This window comes from Amblyraja radiata, chromosome 2 (assembly GCF_010909765.2).
Source record: "Amblyraja radiata isolate CabotCenter1 chromosome 2, sAmbRad1.1.pri, whole genome shotgun sequence".
In the NCBI taxonomy this organism is placed as follows: domain Eukaryota; kingdom Metazoa; phylum Chordata; class Chondrichthyes; order Rajiformes; family Rajidae; genus Amblyraja; species Amblyraja radiata.
In genome coordinates, this window is record NC_045957.1 from 103,358,562 (window position 1) to 103,380,236 (window position 21,675).

Below are 21,675 nucleotides of genomic sequence, written 5' to 3' on the forward strand. Positions count from 1 at the left end.
ATTAATGTTTAATGTTTTATGTGTCATTCCTGTCACTGTATGTCATGTTGTCACTTGCTGGCGGAGCTCCAATTCAAATTCCTTGTATGTGAATACTTGGCCAATAAACTTATTCATTCATTCATTCTCTCCAACATAACCACATCCTTACTATAGCACGATAACCAAAACTACACACAACACTGCAAGTGCAGCCTGACCAGTTTTTTGTAACATTGAAATATAATGTGCCAATTTTTATTCTATGAAGGAAAGCATTACATATGCCTTCTTCATTACCCTTTCTAACTGCATTGGCACTTTCAGGGAACAATGGAACTGAACAGTAAGCTTCTTCTGTTCATCAACATTCCTTAGACTCCACAAGGTATGTATATACACTATATCTACATGACTTCTCAAATTTCAGGGTTTTGTAGAACAAATGAACAGAGTAGATTAGATTTCCTTTTAAATAATGATAGCAATGTCAAACTGTAGGTGAATCCATATTAAACAAACACTGCACAAAATATTGTTAAATATTAATGAATGAAAGTATTTGTACATTGGTTATTTCATACTAACCAATTGTGGTGCTATATTAGTAGAAGCTCCGCCTACTATGTGGTTTATATTATCAGAATTCAGTTCATACAGTTAGTCTGAAGCTTGCTTTAACACCACCCTGATGTATACTGTGGTGGACTTTGATAAACATGTTGTACCATGTTGTGCGTATGATTGGCTTTATTACATGGTGTCAGAGACCAGAAACAATGAAGCGTGCAGAGCGTTATAATTACGCACCTGCTGTTTTCGAAGACAACAATCAGATTGCGGTGCCTGCAGAAACAATTGACGATTCTGCGGTTTTACTCGCTAAGTTCAGACAGCTATGTGACCTGCGATCCAACTCGATAATTGAACGCACCTGTTTTTTTTGCTCATTTCCAGCGACAAGATGAACCGATTGAAAGTTTTTTAAGTGTTTAAAACACATGGCAGCACGCTGCCGCTTTGGAGATTTATGTGATGAACTAATCCGCAATAAACTCATAGGAGGTTTACTCAGTGACAAAGTAAGAGATGAACTGCTCAGGAACACAGAATTGACTTTGAATGACGCAGAACATGCCTGCAGAATCGCTGAAATAACTGCTTCTCACACAAAGTCTGTAAGCTCTGGACAACGTTCCCAGTATGGTGTTCATGTTGCCGATACCTCCTATCGTAACAGGTGTCCACAACCCTCCCGTCTCTGGCAGCCTCAAAAGTCTATTGGACAGTGCCCCAACTGTAACAACTCCCATGCTCCAGGTCGGGAATTCTGTACCGCCTATAGAAACATTTGCCACTACTGTAAAATGTTTAACCACTTCATGAAATGTTTCCGTTCTCTTGCAACTCGTTCTTCCCCAAGACAAAATGTGCACCTGTTAAAACAAGAACCTACTGATAATGAGTAACAAGAGCTGGACGTGCCGTGCCATCCCCCACTCTTCTCCCTGCAAGCCAAGATAACAGTTCAGACATTCACTCCCTTATCCCTTCCACTAACAAGCAACTCGACCCTGAAGTCACCCTTGTTGTTAATAACAACATTGCTAAGATTGACACAGGAGCAAAATGCAATGTCCTGTCCTGAATCTGAATTTAAACGGATACGTAATTCTGAACGTGTTGAAAACACTACGGCCAAGCCACGGGCCTACGGGGGTGAGGGTTCTGCACCCACCTGGAGAAACTGAATTGAAATGCATCGTAGACTTGCGGGCTCACAAACTCAAGTTTTTTTTTATTGTTCGAGGGGAATCTACAACTCTGCTTGGTATCAATGCATGCCAGGATCTAGGCCTAGTCTCCTTTGGGCCTGCTGTCCATCAAATCTCTCACACTGAGGGCTCCACTCAGCAGATACTCTCACAACACAGAGAACTGTTTGACGACAAGCTTGGAAAGCTGCTCCTCAAATACAATATCGCCGTTGATCCTAATATCACTCCTGTGGTCCGGCTCCACACTGTATTCCGCATGCCATGCGTGACAGAGTACACAATGATCTCCAGCGGATGGTGTCTGTAGACTAGTGCATGTTCCTTTAACATAGTGACCTCACCACAACTAACCACTCCCCATATCACCAGTATAATTGTAACCTCCCCACCTCTAGATCGCTCTCTAGCTCCGGTGACAGACCACGGACAGCTAGGGCAGTAATGTGTATGAGTAGTGTGATCAGTAATAAAACAGTAGTGAAGACATAGTGCGCTTTGACTAGTCTTTACATGGTGTCAGAAGTGTACCTTGCGCTCCTGTTTATCGGGTTTTATTTACTCTTCGCCCAGTTCCCTACCCTTCATTGTTTCTCTCCCGTGTCTTTACCATGGCCAACTCTTGTCGCAAGCCTGGTATGCTGGTTTTCGACTCCGACATTGCCCATCGGTGGGCTGTCTTCCGACGCGACTTTGAGCACTACATTGCGATTGCCCATCCTGATGCCACCCCTGCGACGCAGTCACACCTGCTCCTCAACTTGGCTGGCCCGGAGGCCCTGGAACGATCGGAGTCGTTTGAATACGCTGATGGTGAGGATGCTCGGGACCCGGTATGTCTTTTGGCTAAGTTCACCGGTCTGTGCGACATTCCCACCAACTGCATTCTAGAGCGATTTAAGTTTTTCACTAGGCGCCAGAGCCCCGGTGAGCACATTGACACCTACATTGCCGCGCTACGGCATCTGGTACGGCGTTGCCGCCTGGACGCGCTGACCCCCGATCAAATGACCCGGGATGTCCTGGTGTTCGGTCTCCAGGACGAGAAACTGCGGGCTGAACTTCTAAGGAAACCCGATCTGACTTTGACCGAGGCTCTGCACGCCTCTCGCATGGCGGTGGCTGTCGCCTCCGTGGTATCGCCTGCAGCTCAGGACATTAACGTTGCCATTGTTGCTGGCCGCCGGCGGATCGATGGCCCGCCGCGCCAGCGTGGTTCCCCTGCCCCCTCGAGGGGCAGCCCGCGTCGTTGCCCCAACTGCAACTTTGCATCCCATCAGTTGAATGTTTGCTCCGCGCTAGGGAAGACTTGTAATTTCTGCAAAAAGTTAAATCATTTTTCTGCCGCATGTCGCTCCCGTGGGAAGCCTGTTCCTGCTCCCAGGAGTATGCTAAACAACCTTGCGGAGGCTGATAGTGCGCTCGGTTCACAGTACCAGTCGGACGAACTCCCTGATTCTGATACCAGTTCCTCCCATGATGAATCAAGCATTTTTTCACTGTTGGGTGCACCTGCGCCGATAACGGATCCCTCGGTGCATGTTACTGTGAATGGGTCGACCTTCCCAGCGAAAATCGACACGGGGGGCGGTAGCCAATGTTATGTCAGTGAGCCTCTTTAAAAAGATAAGGTCTGGTGAGAAGGTCACTCCCGACAACTCCCGTCTACATGCCTAAGGGGGAGGCGTGCTCGAACCAGTCAGGAAGGCAACCCTTATCTGCAAGGTTTTGAAGGCCTCTCGGCCCCTCACTTTTTTTCTGCTGGACACTGAGAACATCACGCTGTTGGGCGCCCGTGCGTGCCAGGACCTCGGTTTGGTCTCCTTTCACCGCGATATCCACCAGGTGCGGACCCTCCTGGACTCCCTGTGTGAGTACCCTGATCGTTTCGACGACGGGCTGGGCAAGCTGCCCTGCAATTACAAGATCGTTGTCGACCCAGGTGTCGAGCCTGTGATCCGCCCGCCACACCGCATCTCCTTTGCTATGAAGGACAAGGTAGAGTCGACTCTGCGCTACATGGTGGCCGTGGGCATCCTCAAGGAGGTGAGTGATCCCACCCGGTGGGTCTCCACCATGGTTGTTGCTGCAAAGAAGGATAAGAGTGAGCTTCGCATTTGTATAAACCCCAAGGACCTGAACCTTGCCATTTAGCGCCCGCACTACCCCATGCGGACGGTGGAGGACGTCGCTGCACAGGTTGGCCCGGCCACTGTCTTCTCAGTCCTCGATGCCAAGAGCTCTTTCTGGCAGATACCGCAGGATGAACGTTCCTCATACCTGACCACCTTCAGCACACCCTTCGGCAGGTTCCGTTTCCTTCGCACGCCATTCGGGATCAATTCTGCCAGCGAGGTCTTCCAGCGCACCATGGAGCAGCTGTTTGCCGGTCTGCCGTGTGCTATCATAGTCGACGACATCCTGGTATACGGGAAGGACGTCGCTGAGCACGACCTCCACCTCCGCCAAGTCCTGGACAGGGCTCGTGAGTAGAGAAACCCTAAGAAGTGCCGTTTCCGCGTCCCAGAGGTCACGTACGTGGGACACGTCTTCACAGCTGAGGGGCTGAAGCCTGACCCGCAGAAGACGGCTGCGGTCTCTGGGATGTCTGCACCCGCCGACGTGCCCAGCCTGCAGCGCTTTCTGGGCATGGTGAACTACCTGGGGAAGTTCATCCCCGACCTGAGCGAGCTGAATGCGCCCCTGAGGGGGCTGATCAAAAAGGACACTGCCTGGGCTTGGTTCCCGAAGCACCAGATGGCGTTTGACATCCTGAAGTCCAGGCTGGTTAGTCTCAAGATAACAGTTCTTCGACTTGCAGCGTCCAACTGTCCTCACCTGCGACGCCTCGAAGTTCGGTCTTGGTGCCGCCTGCCTGCAGCTCTACGATGGCCTGCAGCTGCCTGTCTCCTACGCTTCTCGCACCATGACCCCCGCTGAGCAGCGTTATGCTCAGATCGAGAAAGAGCTCCTCACCGTGGTGTTTGCCTGCTCGAAGTTTAAGGATTACATCCTGGGCAACACCTTCACTATCGAAACCGATCACCAGCCGCTGGTCACGATCCTGAATAAACCGATCCATGTCGCCTCATCCCGCTTGCAGCGAATGATGCTGCAGCTCCAGCGCTTCACATTTCGGGTCGTGTACCGCAAGAGCAAGGACATGTTCGTGGCTGACACGCTGTCCCGCACACCGCTGACGTCCACTACCCGACACCCGTACGAATCGTCTGACCTAATGGTGTTAAACGTTAATATTGTGCCTTCACAGCAGATGCAGTCCCTGGTCCAGCACACTGCCAAAGATCCTGCCCTGCAACAGCTTGCCGACGTCAACCGGCGTGGTTGGCCTGACCGTCGCTCATCCTTGCCGGCCGGTGCCGTGCCCTACTTCCTGGTCCGGGATGAGCTTGTGCTGCACGACGGAGTGGTGGTGAAGGGCCACAAGGTTGTGGTGCTTGCTGCGCTGCGGGACCACTACTTTCAAACCGCCCACAGCGGCCATCCCGAGGCTGAGGCCACTCTGTCCCAGGCCCAGAGCCAGTTCTATTGGCCCGGCATGGCCCCGGACATCCGGGAGAGAATCTCCGCCTGCTCCACCTGCAATAGCCTCTCTCCCCATCAGCAACGGCAGCCGCTTCTGCAACAGCCTGCCCCCGATCTGCCATGGATGGCAGTCGCCACTGACATCTTCGAGTGGCGTGGCAAGCACTTCCTGGTCCTTGTGGACTCCTGCTCCAGCTGGTTCGAGGTGGACCAGCTGCCCTCCCTCACATCTGCTGCTGTCATTGGGAAGCTGCGCCGCCACTTCGCAACCTTTGGTTCCCCTGCAAGTTTGCAGTCGGACAACGGTAGCCAGTTTTCAAGTGCGGAGTTCCGCGATTTCGCTGCCACCTGGAACTTTCGTCACTTCACCAGCAGCCCCAAGTACCCGCAGAGCAACGGCCTTGCTGAGCGCGCCGTCTGCAGTGCCAAGGAGCTGCTGGAGCACTGCAGACTTTCCCGGTCGGATTTTTACCTGGCCCTCCTCAACCTCCGCAACATTTCCCGAGACCCTGCCCTGGGCTCGCCTGCTCAGCGGCTCATGTCCCGCACCACGCGCCCTCCGATTCCTGTGTCCCAGCGGTCCCTGGTGCCTTCTGTCCTCCACCCTGCTGCCGTCAAGGAGCGCATTGCCCAAAAGCAAGAAATACAAAAACGCTCCCACGACAAGTCCTGCCGTCCCCTTCCGCGTCTGTTCCCTGGTCAGGTCGTCCGGATGCAGTCCCCCTCCGGCCACTACCAACTGGCGGTTGTCGTCAGCTCTGCCGGCTCACCGCGCTCTTACCTCGTCGACCACGAGGGTACCATCTACCGCCGGTCCCGCCAGCATTTGCAGCTGGTCAATGAGCCCGCTCCGCCTCCTGCTGCCCCTTTTGACCCCCGATTTCTTCCTCTCTGCCTACCGCTCCTCGCATGCCCATCACTCTGCCCTCTCAGCTCTTTATGCCCCGCTCCCCCGCTCCCCTGCTGCCAGTCCGCCCTCGCCTCTTCGTTTGCCCGCCTTTGTGCCAGTTTCCCCTCCCCGGTCTCCGCTCCATCCCCCTCCTGCCCGATCTCCGGCTCGTTCGCCCGCTCCCGCTCCTGTTCCTGTTGTTCCTGCGGAGGAGGGGGAGGGCGAGTTACGTACCCGCTCCGGGCGGTTGGTCAAGCCGCCTGTACTTTACGGGGAATTTGTTTAACTGTTGCCTGACTGTGTGTGTGTTTAACTGCTTGTAGCGTATGAGTCGTGGTCGCCCTGTCACTGCTGTACTGCTTTGTTTCCAAGGGGAAGGATGTAGACTAGTGCATGTTCCTTTAACATAGTGAGCTCACCACTACTAACCACTCCCCATATCACCAGTATAATTGTAACCTCCCCACCTCTAGATCGCTCTCTAGCTCCGGTGACAGACCACGGACAGCTAGGGCAGTAATGTGTATGAGTAGTGTGATCAGTAATAAAACAGTAGTGAAGACATAGTGCGCTTTGACTCGTCTTTACAGTGTCCCTGGGTGTCTTAGCTACGGTTACTGACCCATCTGACTGGGTTTCCACCATGGTGGTTGGAACAAAGAAAAACAAGGAAGAAATCAGAATCTCCATCAACCTCAGAGACCTAAACACAGCGATCAAATGCCCGCACTGCCCGATGCGAACGGTAGAGGAGGTTGCTGCTCAGATAGGCAATGCATCTGTGTTCTGCGTTCTGGATGCCAATAGTTTGTTTTGGCAGATCTTGACCCTGACTCGTCCAAACTCACCACGTTCAGCACCCCCTTTGGCCGTTACAAATTCCCGAGAATGTCCTTCGGCATCAATTCTGCCGGCGAGGTTTTCCAGCGTACAATGGAGCAATTGTTTGCGGGGTATCCGTGTGCCATCATTGTCGACGCCATTCTCGTTGCCGGACACGACATGGCTGAACATGACGCCAATCTGAACAGAGTACTAGACCGTGCTAAAGACATTCATCTCAAGCTCATCTCCCTGAAATGCAAATTTCCGGTCACAAAGTTTAACTATGTCGGACATGTTTTCACCAGTGATGAGCTCAGACCGGATCCACCCACGACTGCTCCCGGTTCCTACTGATGTTACAAGTTTACAGAGATTCCTAGGAATGGTCAATTACCTGGGAAAATTCATTCCCAACCTCAACGATATATCTGCCCCCCTGCGGGAACTGACAACACAAAGACACTGCCTGGTCCTGGTATTCACAGCACCAAAGAGCTTTGGATATCCTCAAGTTGCAGCTGGCCAGCGCACCCACTCTCACCTACTTCGCTTTAGAGTTGCCAGTGACACTCACATGTGATGCGTCCCAGTACGGACTTGGCGCTGCCTGCCTACAGACCACCACTGATGGCGACTGCAAGCCTGTTGCATATGCCTCCTACACACTGACCAACGTTACGCACAAATTGAAAAAGAGTTACTTGCAGTGGTTTTCGCCTGCATGAAATTCAAGGACTTTATTTTTGGAAAATCTGTTACTGTGGTCACTATCTTGAACAAACCCATCCACGCCGCTCCGTCTCACCTGCGACGGATGATGATGCAGCTGCAGCGTGTCAATTTCACCATAGTCTACAAACAGGGCAAGGACATGCACATAGCTGACATGCTATCAAGGGTCCCACGCAAAACCAGCGAACAACAGCCCTCCAAACAGGACCAGTTCTCAGTAATGAAGGTATCGTATGTTCCCACTGAATGCCTAAGCAGCCTGGCAGAGCACACGACTGCTGACGAGACCTCAGTCATCCGGTGTGCTGGCTGGATAAACAACACAGTAGCCCACTCACGATCCACCCATACTACCTGGTTCGCGACGAACTAGTGTTACAGGATGGGATTATAGTCAAGGGTCACAAAGCAGTCATCCCAGCCGTTCTTCGGGACAATGACCACAATGCCATCCACACGGTCCACCCCGGTGTGGAGGCAACCCTGCAACAGGCGCGGAGCATGTTTTACTGGCCTGGTATGACCAAGTATATACGAGAAAAGGTCAGTCTGCGCTATCTGCAACAGCCTAGCGCCACACCAACAGAAACAACCTTTGCTCTCGCACCCGGTTCCTCCTCTGCCGTGATCCACGGTCACCACCGACATATTCAAATGGCATGGAAAACACTACCTGATTCTCGTCAACTCGTATTCGGGCTGGTTCGAAATTAACGTACTCCAAGCCATCACATTTGATCCAGAAGTTGTCATGCCACTTCTCCGTGCACGGTTCCCCTATCCTATCCGACAAAGGCAGTCAGTTCACCAGCCAGCACTTCAGAAACTCAACTCAAATCCCATTGTTGCTCAACAATGGGATTTTCGACATATGAGCATCCCTGAGTTTCCACAGTCCAACGGACTCGCAGAACGGGCTGTTCGGAGCGCAAAACTATTAATGGAGCATTCACAACTTGCTAAATCGGATGTCTACCTGGACCTGCTCAAGTTAAGCCCGTGATCCCATACTGGGATATTCAGCCTAACGCCTGATGTCTCGTCAAACCCGTCAACCCCAGCAGCGGTTGCAGCCACAGGTCCGTTCTCCTCCTGTTGTCCAGAAACAACTGCAGCTGAAATGTGATGCACTAAAGCAACCTTTTGACAAGTCCAGCAAGCCACTTAAACCTCTCTCCAGTGAACAGGTGTGGCGGCACCTTGTGGCTGTGGCTCGTCTGTCTTTTTTTCTTGGGGGGGGGGGTGGGGAACATATTAACTTTTTAATCTCTTCCTTGTACGGAGACGCGGCCTTTTCCTTGTCGTGTCTCCATTTGCTGGGGCCTAACATCGTGAAGCCTCGGAGGCCTTTCCATCGCGGAGCTGGCTGGCGCTTAGGCTGTGGTGGCGTGGCGCCGGCGACCCGACTGCGGAGCCTCAGAGTCCTTTCCTCGTGGAGCTGGCTGGCGCGGAGGCTGAGGTGGAGCGGCGGCAGCGACCCGACTGCGGAGCTTCGGAGGCCTCGGCTGCAGGACCTGTGGAAAGTAAATCGGGAGCCCGCAGGTCCCTGGTGGGAGACCAATTTCCGAGAGCTCCCGCAACGGCAACTTCGCCCGCCCCGAATCGAGGGGTTTGAATCGGCCCGTCGCAGGGCCTTACATTGCCCAGTGCAGCTTAATCGGCCGTGGGACTTACCATCGCTATTAATAGAAGCTCCGCTTACTACGCAGTTTATATTATCAGAATTCAGTTCATACAGTTAGTCTGAGTAGCGGTTAAGCTTGCTTTAACACCACGCTGATGTATACTGTGAGTGGGCTTTGATAAACATGTTGTACCATGTTGTGCGTATGACTGGCTTTATTACAGTATTAGGGACAGAATGAAAGATTACTAAGCTTGTTCCATTATTAGGATGTTTTTCCTTTTTTCGATGCTGGCACACTTCTACCAGTTGCTGATGCAAACAAAATGGTAGGAAATGCTCTGTGTGTGCTTAAAGTAGGCAAGATTTAAATCTCCAATGCCAACATCTCCTGCCTTCAGCTGGAATTGTGTATTGCAGTGTGTTTTTTTTATCAATGATCTCAAGTTGTACTTCCAGTCTGCAGGTTGACTTCCAGTGACACGAGCATATCGACTGAGTATGAAAGGATTATGGGATCGACCATAGGATATATTTTCGCGAGCAGAACCTTTCAAACATCAGAGATTATCAATACATGGATGGAGTGGTAGCCTTAATAATTTACATCATCAAATCAATAATCAATAACTTTATTTCAAAAGAACAAAGTAAGTCAAATGCAATAGCTTAGCAAATCAACCAATTATATCAATTTGATGACCTCCGATTTGTTACTCAAATCTTAACTGTATCTTTTTCCTTTCTTAATTATATCCTTTCCTTAACCCCCCAGAAAAGATGATTTACATTAATCTTAACAGATTACTTATTTTTATTTGTTTTTTTTTGTTTAAACTACTATTATTCATCCAGTTTCCTTTAAAAAAAAATGGCAAAAAAGGGGCAAAGAGAAGCATCAGGATACATGCTAAAAGTCAAGAAAATGGAAGTCAATTGTACATCATAAATCAAGTTTCTCATTCTATTAAGTCTGATGGAGTCTGAGGAAGGGTTTCGACCCGAAACGTTGCCTATTTCCTTCGCTCCATAGATGCTGCCTCACCCGCTGTGTTTCTCCAGCATTTTTGTCCACCTTCGATATTCCAGCATCTGCAGTTCCTTCTTAAACAAACTTCTAGTTCTATTCTTTGACCCACTTTGAAATGTTTTCGACAAATTTGCACTTGTTAATTAATAATTTGTTTTGATGTCTTGCTTGCTTCTACTAATAGAGCACTACAATTGGTTAGTATGAAATAACCAATGTACAACATGTTTATCAAAGTCCACTTGCTCCATGACCTCTAATACAAGACAATCCCTCCCCACACACACACTCACCACACATCCCCCGGCAATGGATCGGCAGTGGGTTGCACAAGCATTTTTCTTAACCACTCCAGTTAACAGCATTTTATATTTGAAGATATGAAGTGACGTTTCGGTTTTCTGTACTTGGTATTGGTGATCAAAGCAAGCAACACCCCTGAAGCAAGGCACTTAGATGGTGATTGTGAAACAGCAATTGGTAAGATTTTACAAGTGTTGGTATAAAATTCATAACACTTATAAAGCTACGTTTATAACAGAGAATTTGTTTACCAAACAATTTTTGGTAAAAAAATTGCTGTCATCATGGAAAATAAAAATAAAATCACCAATTACTGGACACGAAGAACCTTGATTATTTCTTGGAATGGTGATGGAAATGGTGGAATAGTTGTCCTTCAGGGAGAAACATATCGCTGTGGATGCTGTTGAATGTAATTACAGTAAATTTGATTTTGTTTGAAGAAGGTTACGTTGTTTCCTCAGTGTGACCCGATTTAATTTAGTTTAGTTTAGCGATACAGCGCGGAAACAGGCCCTTCAGCCCACCGGGACCACGCCGACCAGCGATCCCCGCACATTAACGCATTAACACATTAGGATACTGCACCTACGAGGAACAATTTTTTTACATTTACCAAGTCAATTAACCTACAAACCTGTACGTCTTTGGAGTGTGAGAGGAAACCAAAGATCTCAGAGAAAACCCACGCAGATCATGGGGAGAACGTACAAACTCCGTAAAGAGAGCACCCGTAGTCAAGATAGAACCCGGGTCTCCGGCGCAGCATTCGCTGTAAGGCAGCAACTCAAACGCTGCGCAACCACGATTGATTTCTTTAAACTGCAAAAGGGGATAATGAATTTGCACTACAGACTATTGAACATACCGAAACCTTCAGACTTCTTCAAAATCTATTCTGAATCAGTTCAACTTTTACATGATATGCATACCTACTTTTATTCCCATGTGCTGTATATTACAATCACGTACACTAAATGCTATGCATCACTGTTGTCACTCCTGGTTCTCTCTCGTGTTTATTCATGCTCACTTTGTAATTTCTTCCTTTTGGCCTATTAACTATATTGCCCGTCCAACTGAACCAGTTGAGGGCCTGTCCCACTTAGCCAATTTTATCGGCGACTGCCGGCGAATGTCAGTCGTAGCAGGTCGCCGAAAAAGCACCGACTGGACCCCCCCACGACATTGTCTACGACAACCTACCACCTAGTTGACGTCAAGCACGGCAAGCTACCGATAAGTGGCGACCCATTAGGATGTCCACCCACGACCACATCTACGACAACCTATGACCACACAGGCGACAATCTATGACAACCAAAGTCAACCTACGTCCACCCGCGACAAGCTACGACAAGCAACGACCCTGTCGGCGACAACTGAAGACAATTCAGTCACCGGTGCCTGTCACCGCTTGGCGTAGGTTGATGTAGGTAGTCGCCAATGGAATTCACCGGTCAGCACCCGGCGACAACCAAGGTCACCTGGCGACAACCTGCGTCATCCTGGCAACAACCTGCGACAGCACCTACGACAGGTGAAGACAAGCTACGTCAAGCCCACAGTCGCCAAAAGGTTTTGAACATTTCAAATTCCAGCGGCGACCAGAAAAACGTTACGACTCTTTAGGCGACTTAACGAGACTCACGACCATACAGGCATCACCCCGCGACCATGTGGCGACAGCCTAGTGGCCTGTAGTCGCCGAAAAAAACACCTAAGTGGGACAGGGGCTTTAGCACTGGGATTCTGAAACCAGGGCCAAAGAACTATGGTGTAACTACTCCACTGTTGAAGTGCATTAAAGCAGGTACTCCAGGTTTTGACTGCAGAGGATGTTCACCCCATCCTAAATCATATGGACAAGGTCATTTCTTTAACTGCTACAAACACCCCTCACTTGCAGAAATGCAGAACAGTTTGTTGAGCTACATAAATGTTGGAATGATTCCTCTCCACGAGTACAGTCGAAGATTAATGAAAACCAAAGATATAAATCTCAAAATTATTTGTTCTTTGACACATTCAATGTCCTCTATTTGGATTAGTTGAGATTAGTTAAATGTGTTTCTTACTTTTCCAAGCATCTGCATCATCAGTAACAGAACCCAGCTTTAAGTTAATTGCACAGCTATTTCAACCTGAAATATTCTAATTGCTGATATATTTTTTAAATGCCTGCAATCACCTCTCTTATTTTCAACTTCCATAACAGATGAGGCTGTATATACTTTAATTGCCAAACTAAACAGCACACAAGTACATAATTAGCTTCTGGCATTTTATGTACTATCTCCCCCAGAAAAACAATGGTTAACAGTAAAATTGTACCTTCTCTGATTGCTGTGAAAGGGGTTCCTTCCTCCTCCTGCAGTCTGATAACCTTCAGAGCTACCAATTTCCCATTCACCCTGATTTAAGAAGAAAACAGGACAATTAGTCATGCAGAAACAAAAAATGCCTGTAATGAAAGGATTATTTTGCCAAACAACACATCTGTTCTTTTTTAACATCTATACTTTGTTACTACTTTATAGTTCCTTATGCTCTTGGTTGAGGATCTCAACCTTAGAAACAAATACATTGTGTATGTAATAGGTAGACCCACAGCAATTCATTTTGTTCTATGAAGTTTGTCAAAGAAAATCCATTTGGACATCAAAGATGGGCACAGAAAAGATTTGCATGAATATCATCTGGATTTCAGGGCTTGAGTTATTGCGGGAGATTGGATAGACTAGATGAGTTTTCCATGAAGCAGAAGAAGTTGAGAAGTAACATGATGGGCATGATTGACATGATCTTAAAATTATGAGTGTTATTAAATTATTACCCTGGAAAAGGTAGATAGTCAGAGTCTGTCAGATCTAAAACTAGAGGGCAAAGATTTAACTGGCAAAGAGTAGATTTTTCACACAGAGAATAGGAAGTGTATGGAATGAGCTGCCAGATGTGATGGAAGCAGGAACAGTAATGACATTTAAGAGGCTTCCGGACAGGCACGTGAATGAGCAGGACATCGAGGAACAGGGAATTAATGCAGGTGAGTGGGATTATTATAGGTGCGCATGATTGTCAGCATAAATGCACTGGGCTGAAAGGCCCGTTTCTGTATTGTAAACACTGTGATTCTAATATAAAATTGGCTAGCTCATGAAAAAGAGACAGGAAAATATTACACACCTATATAACATCCATTGCTACCAATACAGGCAACTCAACAAATTCATGTTGTCTACTTATTGCAAGATAAACAAGCATAACCAATTCTAACATTCTTTTAACTCCACTTCCCATTTCCCTACCATCCTTTCTGTCCCAGCCCCCTCATTGCCAGAGTGCGGCCATATGCAAATTGGAGGAAGAGCACCTCATATTCCACTACTACCCAGTGGGTAGACACAAAATGCTGGTGTAACTCAGCGGGTCAGGCAGCATCTCTGGAGAAAAGGAACAGATGATATTTCAGGTCGAGACACTTCTTTTTTTCCAGAGATGCTGCCTGACCCGTTGAGTTACTCCAACACTTTGTGTCTACCTTCGGTGTAAGCCAGCATCTGCAGTTACAACTCAGTGCATCGATCATTGAATTCTCCAATTTTAGGTAACTAACAAACACCAACCCTTCCCCCCTCCATTCACTTATATTCCTTTCGCTGGATTCATATTTCATGCTTCTTCTCACTCATGGCCTTTTGTCCCCTTCCCATCCCTGACTTTTCTCCACCCATCTGCCAGGCTTTGTCCTGCACTTGTCTCTTCCGGCTTTCTCCCTTCCCCAAAACAATCAGTCTGAAGAAAGATCCCTATCTATGTTCTTCAGAGATTCTGCCTGATCTGCTAAGTTACTCTGGCACTTTGTGTCTCATTTTGTAAACTAGTATCTGCATTTTCTTGTGTCCTATATTCTGTTCGCTGGCTTATCGAGGAGGAGATCAAGTTTCATCAGAGGCTAGTGGCAATAAATATCAGGCTGCAACTCCCATAGGGAAGGTGCATTGTGGTACAGTGAATGCTGGTACGTAAGTGTTCTCAAACACTCACTGACCTGGGACAAATACAAGAGTGACATCCTACAGAAGGAGGTTGAAAGGTACATGCATTGAAATACCTGGTGCCTTGGCAGGCCTATCAGGCAACTCTTGTAATTTCAAGGAAGACAGCTTGTGTGTACGGAATTTGTACGTTCTTCCCATGACCTACATGGGTTTTCTCTGAGATCTTCAGTTTCCTCCCACACTCCTAGGTCGTACAGGTTTGTAGGTTAATTGGCTTGGTGTAAATGTAAAAAATTGTCCTTAGTATGTGTAGAGTAGTGATAATATGCGGGATTAGCTGGTCGGTGCAGACTTGGTGGGTCGAAGGGCCTGTTTCTGGGCTGTATCTCTGATCTAAATTAAATGAAAACTAAAGAGGGAGAAGAGCACCAGCATTGCAATGAGTTTTGCACGGAGCCTGAAACCTAACCCTGACAGTTAGAGAGCGGTGGGCTACACTCAATTAGGCCTAACCACCCTGCAGCCCCCTGCAGCCCCCTGCAGCACCCTGCAGCAAGGTTAATTTCCTTGCTTCCAACGGAGTGCAGGCAGAAGCAATGTAACATCTGGGTGCTGCAGTGGAGGCTCAGAATGCTCCCATCATGGCTGATCACATCAATGAAAGGTAGGCACAAGGAACTACAGATGCTGTCTTACAAAAAAAAAGCACTAAGTGTTGGAGCAACTCAGCGGGTCAGACAGCATCTCCCTGTCTATCAATGAAAGGTGTTTGGAAAGTGTCACAGTTGTAAAGGACTTGATCTTGGAAAGTACTAACAGGATTCCATAGAAATCATTCAGGGGAGTTGTTGCAGGTTAACGAATCGCAAATCTACTGTCCTCCCCCACAAACATCACCTGTTTTCTTTTAGCCAGCCAGCCTTGATGTTGCTGCTCACACTGAGAAAGTACAATCCAAACACTGAGCTTCTGGACCCGGAATTGCTCGAGGTTATCCTTCACAAAAACCTGCAGTGTACAAATCGGTAGCACAGATTAAACCGAAGATAGACACAAAAAGCTGGAATAACTCAGCAGGCCAGGCAGCATTTCTGGAGAGAAGGAATGGGAATTCGGCCCAACCCATTCCTTCTCTCCAGAGATGCTGCCCGTCCCGCTGAGTTATTCCAGCTTTTTGTGTCTATCTTCAGTTTAAACCAGCATCTGCAGTTCCTTCCTACGCAAATCGCTGGCAGAATCCAGCAAGGATAGCATTGAGAAATGCTAAGACAGATAAAAACATACAGATATGCACAACAATAATTTGTTCTCATTTGTGTGCAGTTTGATGTGATTTAATTTGTAAATTTAGTGTGATATGTTTATTTGATGGTGGTTTTAATCTTCCGAAACTGAGGCTGTGATGACCAGCAACAGGGAAGTCAAGATGAGGGACTGTTGGAATATGGGGAGCTGCTATCATGACACCACCTCTGGTGACCCTCGGACTATCTTTGCTGGCTTTACCTAGCACTAAATGTCATTCCCTTATCATGTATCTAAATACTGCGAATGGCTCAATTGTAATCACGTATTGTCTTTCCACTGACTGGTTAGCACGCAACAAAAGCTTTTCACTGTACCTCGATACACGTGACAATAAACCAAAACTGGACTGAACTGAACATGATAGAGGAGTCAAAGAAGTGGGTCACATGTCACCTGCCCAGGAAGAGGCCAGATCTTCTGGTGTTCTTTTCCCTACTGCAAGGCCAATCTCTCCATACAGGCAGCAAAGATGAGAACTGAGCCCTCATGATGAAATTATGTAGCTGACAACTATGAATCTTGACATTTGCACCCATAAATGTCAAGGACATTTCCTTAGGACTGAGATGGGTGCTTGGTTTGGACAAACTGCAACAAATATTACTGCGGCATTTTCCACCATTTCAAGAACTAATCAAGAAAATCCAGCTCAATTCACTCTCTTTTTTTGTCAGATTTATGAACATATGAACAAGGAGCAGTGGTTCTGATAAAAGACCTTAAGCCCTGATATATCAACTCTATTTCTTTCTAATGATGCATCCTGACCTGTTGAGTGTTTCCAGCATTTTGATTTTGGGAGGAGCTGATGGCGTGGTCCCTCGAGCTTGCTCAGCCCTAACTGATCTGCTCATAACTACAATTCCACATTTTCATCTACCTGCACTAAGCTTTCACTCCCACCAAGTATCATCTAAACCTGCCATAAAAAGCGTCTGCTTCATCTGTCCTCTAAAGAGGAGAATTCCAATGACTCAACAACTCCTTTCTGTGTCAACAGGGTGGGTCCTTAATCTTAAACAGTGACATTGTCCATAGATTCTCCAATATCCACCCTGACAAGCCCCTTTAGAGGACACTTACATTTTCTGTGATCAACGAGAGACAGAAGCAGGCCCTTGGCCCACCATGTCAATGCCAACCATCAAATACATATCTATGAACATCCATTTACCTGCACTAGGTCCATTGCCTTCATAATTCAAGCACTAGTCTAGATATTAAATGTTGTCTGAATACCAACCTCCCCCACTTCCAGATTCCAATGACTCTATGGGTGATAATTTCTCAAATCCCTTGTAAACCTCTTGCTCCTTACACTGAACCTATGTCCTCCAGTTTTAGATATCTCTATTAAGAAGAAATGTTTCCTATGATCTACCACGTTTAATGCCCTTCATTTATTTATATACCTTTGTTATCAGTCCCCTTTACAGCCTTCTCCACTCAAAGGAAAACAAACACAGCCTTTCCAGCAAGTAATCCCAATCACAAAACCAAACTCCCACCCAGCCCCTCAATCTCCTGATACAACCCCAATTTTGCTTTGGATCACATGGGCTCCAAGCCTTATCTGTGGTCAGTAACGATTGAAAAATCTATCAGGGCCCAGACATTTCATTTGCCTCCCATGGCAACCGATGAGACATCTCTTCTGGTCCTACCCTCTAAGAAATCTAATAATTCCTACTTTCTAATGGCAACAGGTTCTAAGTTTTCAGTCTTTCTCCCCTGAATTTTCCAATTACAATTTAATCCACTTACAATTGCTCATCCAATGGGAAGGTTTTCAATCTTACCAACAACTGTAATTTCTGACTTTCATCTCCCATCTTCTAATTTATAGACCAGAAAACACACTTTAGACATCACAGAAGTAACATAACTACCTCTGATTTTCACTGCTCTGATTCTTTGTTTAAGGCTGCAACAACTCATTATTTTCTGACCATTGAATAAGGTAGCAACCTTCCCAGAAAGACCGAGAAAGTAGATGTAATTTATTTCATTGCCTTAGATATGCCGCTTCAGGGTGATGAACATTGAACTCTGCCAGTTTTCTCTGAGATAACAACATGGGATAAGTATGTGTTTTCCCCCAACTCCAAATCCATCACTTTGCTGAAAACTGCAATTAGAGTTCAGAGAACCAGATGTCTGCGCATTTTTGCTCGTCAATTATTCTTACAACCAACGGTAGTTCACCATATCCATGATCACTGTGGCGACTGTGTAAATAAAACTGAGCTCACTGTAATTAAAAATGAATCTCTTTCTCAGATGGCTCACCTGATAATCCCAGTTTGAAACTGAACTGTAACGACTGAATTGAAAGACTGATGAATTAGCTGATTTGGAGTGCAGGGTTACCAGTAATCTCAATAATTCTGAGCTAAGGAGACATGCTAAATTCAACAACATCCAAGTGAGAAAGTTCCACCCAGATAAAGCACCAGGGAATACTAATGTCAAAAACTTCCATCATATACAAGGATTTTCACCAGTTATATGCAATTGAAAATTGATTGTTTTTCTGACGCCAATGCCTGAGGTGCTGCTGCACACAAGATTTTAATTGTGCCTGTACTTCACTGTACTTGTGAATATGACAATAAACTCAACGTGAAAGGAAATTACGTTTTTGTAAGAATAGAATCTTCTGCTTTGTACTTTGATTTTTTTTTGTAAGACTTACAATATTTCCATTTCTGTTTCAGTTTAACTAACTTACTTACTTGATGCTTCCATTGTGGTTGCATATCAATGAAATACTTCGAAACATAAGCATTAGAATTCATTGACATTTTTATAGTACTGTTGAAACTGACATTTAAGTGTTGTTATCTGAGGAATTATCAGATTACCTAATCTGAGGAAGGACATTCTTGCCATAGAGGGAGTACAGAGAAGGTTCACCAGACTGATTCCTGGGATGTCAGGACTTTCACATGAAGAACGACTGGATAGACTCAGCTTGTACTCGCTAGAATTTAGAAGATTGAGGGGGGATCTTATTGAAACTTACAAAATTCCTAAGGGGTTGGACAGGCTAGATGCAGGAAGATTGTTCCCGATGTTGGGGAAGTCCAGGACAAGGGGCCACAGTTTAAGAATAAGGGGGAAATCTTTTAGGACCGAGATGAGAAAAACATTTTTCACACAGAGAGTGGTGAATCTCTGTAATTCTCTGCCACAGAAGGTAGTTGAGGCCAGTTCATTGGCTATATTTAAGAGGTAGTTAGATGTGGCCCTTGTGGCTAAAGGGATCAGGGGGTATGGAGAGAAGGCAGGTACAGGATACTGAGTGGATGATCAGCCATGATCATATTGAATGGCGGTGCAGGCTCGAAGGACCGAATGGCCTACTCCTGCACTTATTTTCTATGTCTATGTTTCTATGTTATTGCCAATACCTCAAAACCAACATGTGCAAACAACACAATTATGCTTTTTTTTCTTGTTACAGCAGTCCTTGGGTTACAAAAGAGGTTCCATTCCCAAACATCCCGATTGTTGTGACTTAATGAGTTGAGGATCGTTAAGAAAGAAGGCATGCAGAAATGCCCCTTTCCCGTACAGCAGAAGATGTGTGCTGCCCTGCAGCAGCCAGAAAATCCATCCTCGGGGCAGAACAGCGACTCAGTGGTAGATTTTCTACCTTACAGCACCAGGGACCCCGGTTCAATCCTCACTATGGGTGCTGTCTGTTCAGAGTTTGTACATTCTTCCTGTGACCGTGTGGGTTTTCTTTGGTTTCCTTCCACATTCCAAAAAAGTGCAGGTTTGTAGGTTAATTGGCTTCTATAAATTGTCCTTAGTGTGTAGGATAGAACTAGTGTACAGGTGAGCGCTGGTCAGCACGGACCCGGTGGGCCGAAGGACCTGTTTCCACGCTGCATCTCTAAAATAAACCAAACTGAATCCTGCCAATCTCTCAAATGTCCAGGGAAATACCTAGCTCAACCTAAATAAAAACTGCAACCCTTCTGCAGCTGGCAAATCAATCCCCATACAGACCTCTGAACAGCTGGCACAGCTGCTCAAACCACTAATTCGAGCCAAAAATACCACCTCCACCTCAGCAGGATGCAACTGCATGATCAGACGCCGATCACACTGGCTAACCTCAACTCATGGACTCACCTGTGAAGCTCTGCCATAAAGTTCAGAAAGCTTAATTTGTTTTACAAAATTGTTTAAAAATGTATCAGAAAATGAAGTAAAAAATTCTTGTCAGGCTTTTATAACCGAGGATAACTTTCCACTAATGATTTGCTGATCATCTTAATAAATTAAAATTTGAGGTCAAATTTGATTAAAAAACATAGTAAGGGAAAAATGCTGTTTACTCTATAATAATGATATAATTCCAGAACACTTACTTGCTCTTTCCTTTATAAACCGTTGCATAGGACCCTTCACCGAGTTTTTCCAATTTTTCGTAGGAGTCAGTTTTTCCAAATTTGGGGCTTGTTGGCTAAAAATAAACACAAGGCATCATAATTAATTAAAAGCATCAGTTTTTTTTGTTTTACTAACCAGAGGAATTATTTACAAGTGCATTAGTTTTGTGATTTTGTGCCGACATTAACATTCATGCACTTTGGTGTTAATATGAAAATCGTTGGCACATGATAGATAACGTAGTATTGGAAAATTAATGCAAAGCAGATTACAACTTTGAGAATTGTGAAATTAAAAAACATGTTTGGAATATACTGCATTCTGTCAACATTTGAAGGTGAACTGTTGGTTATTAGAAATCCCATTACTCACGGCGTTGCAACTTCGCTGCTATCTTACACACACTATCTACTCTTTGCCACATACTTGTAGATTGCATTTACATTTTTTACCATAATACAATAGGATATTATAACATATTTAAGCGAGGTGGCCGGTAGATTTATAGGAAAGAACTGCAGATGCTGGTTTAATTCGAAGGTAGACACAAAATGCTGGAGTAACTCAGCGGAACAAGCAGCATCTCCCGCTGCCTGTGCCGCTGAGTTACCCCAGCATTTTGTGTCTACGAACGGTAGATTTAGTCAGGTGGATTATGTAAAGTAGTTCCTCCTGCGAGTAAGTGGTTGGTTTGCAAATTAAACAATGCAGCCTGGATCGGCACAAACCATCTGCTGATCCAGCCATGGAAAATCAGTGCAAGTGTGGAAAATGTGATGGCATTAATAAGAACGAAAGGAGTACAAGTGGATAATCTAATGAACAATTCATTGAAGAACACAAATCAGTCAGATAACTGGGGGACAATTGATAATTTAAATTTATACAAACTGATGAAATGGACATCAGCCATTCAAGTGTCTGTCATGAGTGCTCAACAAATGAGTCTGAATTGATGAAAAGAGATTCAAATAATCTCTTTTCATCAATTATTCAAATAAGCTCTCAGCAATTTGTTGTGTGGAGTGGAAATTTAACACAAAAATCCCATAAACAGCTGGAACTGTTTTTTTCCAGTTACCTCCCAAATTTCAAAGACATATAGGTTTGTAGATTCATTGGCTTTGGTACAAATTGTAAATTGTTCCTTCTGTGTAGGATACAGGAGTGATCGTTGGTCAGCGCAGACACTAAATGTTAAATGTTAGATCCACAGAGGAAATGCCAAAGCTATACATATGATGTCTTTGGACAAGTAA

General features: G+C 46.0%; 1 protein-coding gene across 4 annotated transcripts in view; it reads right to left on the minus strand.

Moving 5' to 3' along the window:
* Positions 1-21,675, minus strand: part of cdk14 (cyclin dependent kinase 14) — a 665,904-nt gene that overhangs the window by 454,907 nt on the left and 189,322 nt on the right. For all 4 annotated transcript variants that reach the window (XM_033012625.1, XM_033012602.1, XM_033012618.1 and 1 more), the window contains 2 exons: positions 20,395-20,489; positions 13,038-13,117 (listed from right to left, as the gene is read on the minus strand). In XM_033012625.1, the coding sequence (XP_032868516.1) occupies positions 13,038-13,117; positions 20,395-20,489 (175 nt within the window). The remainder of the gene's footprint in view (positions 1-13,037; positions 13,118-20,394; positions 20,490-21,675) is intronic.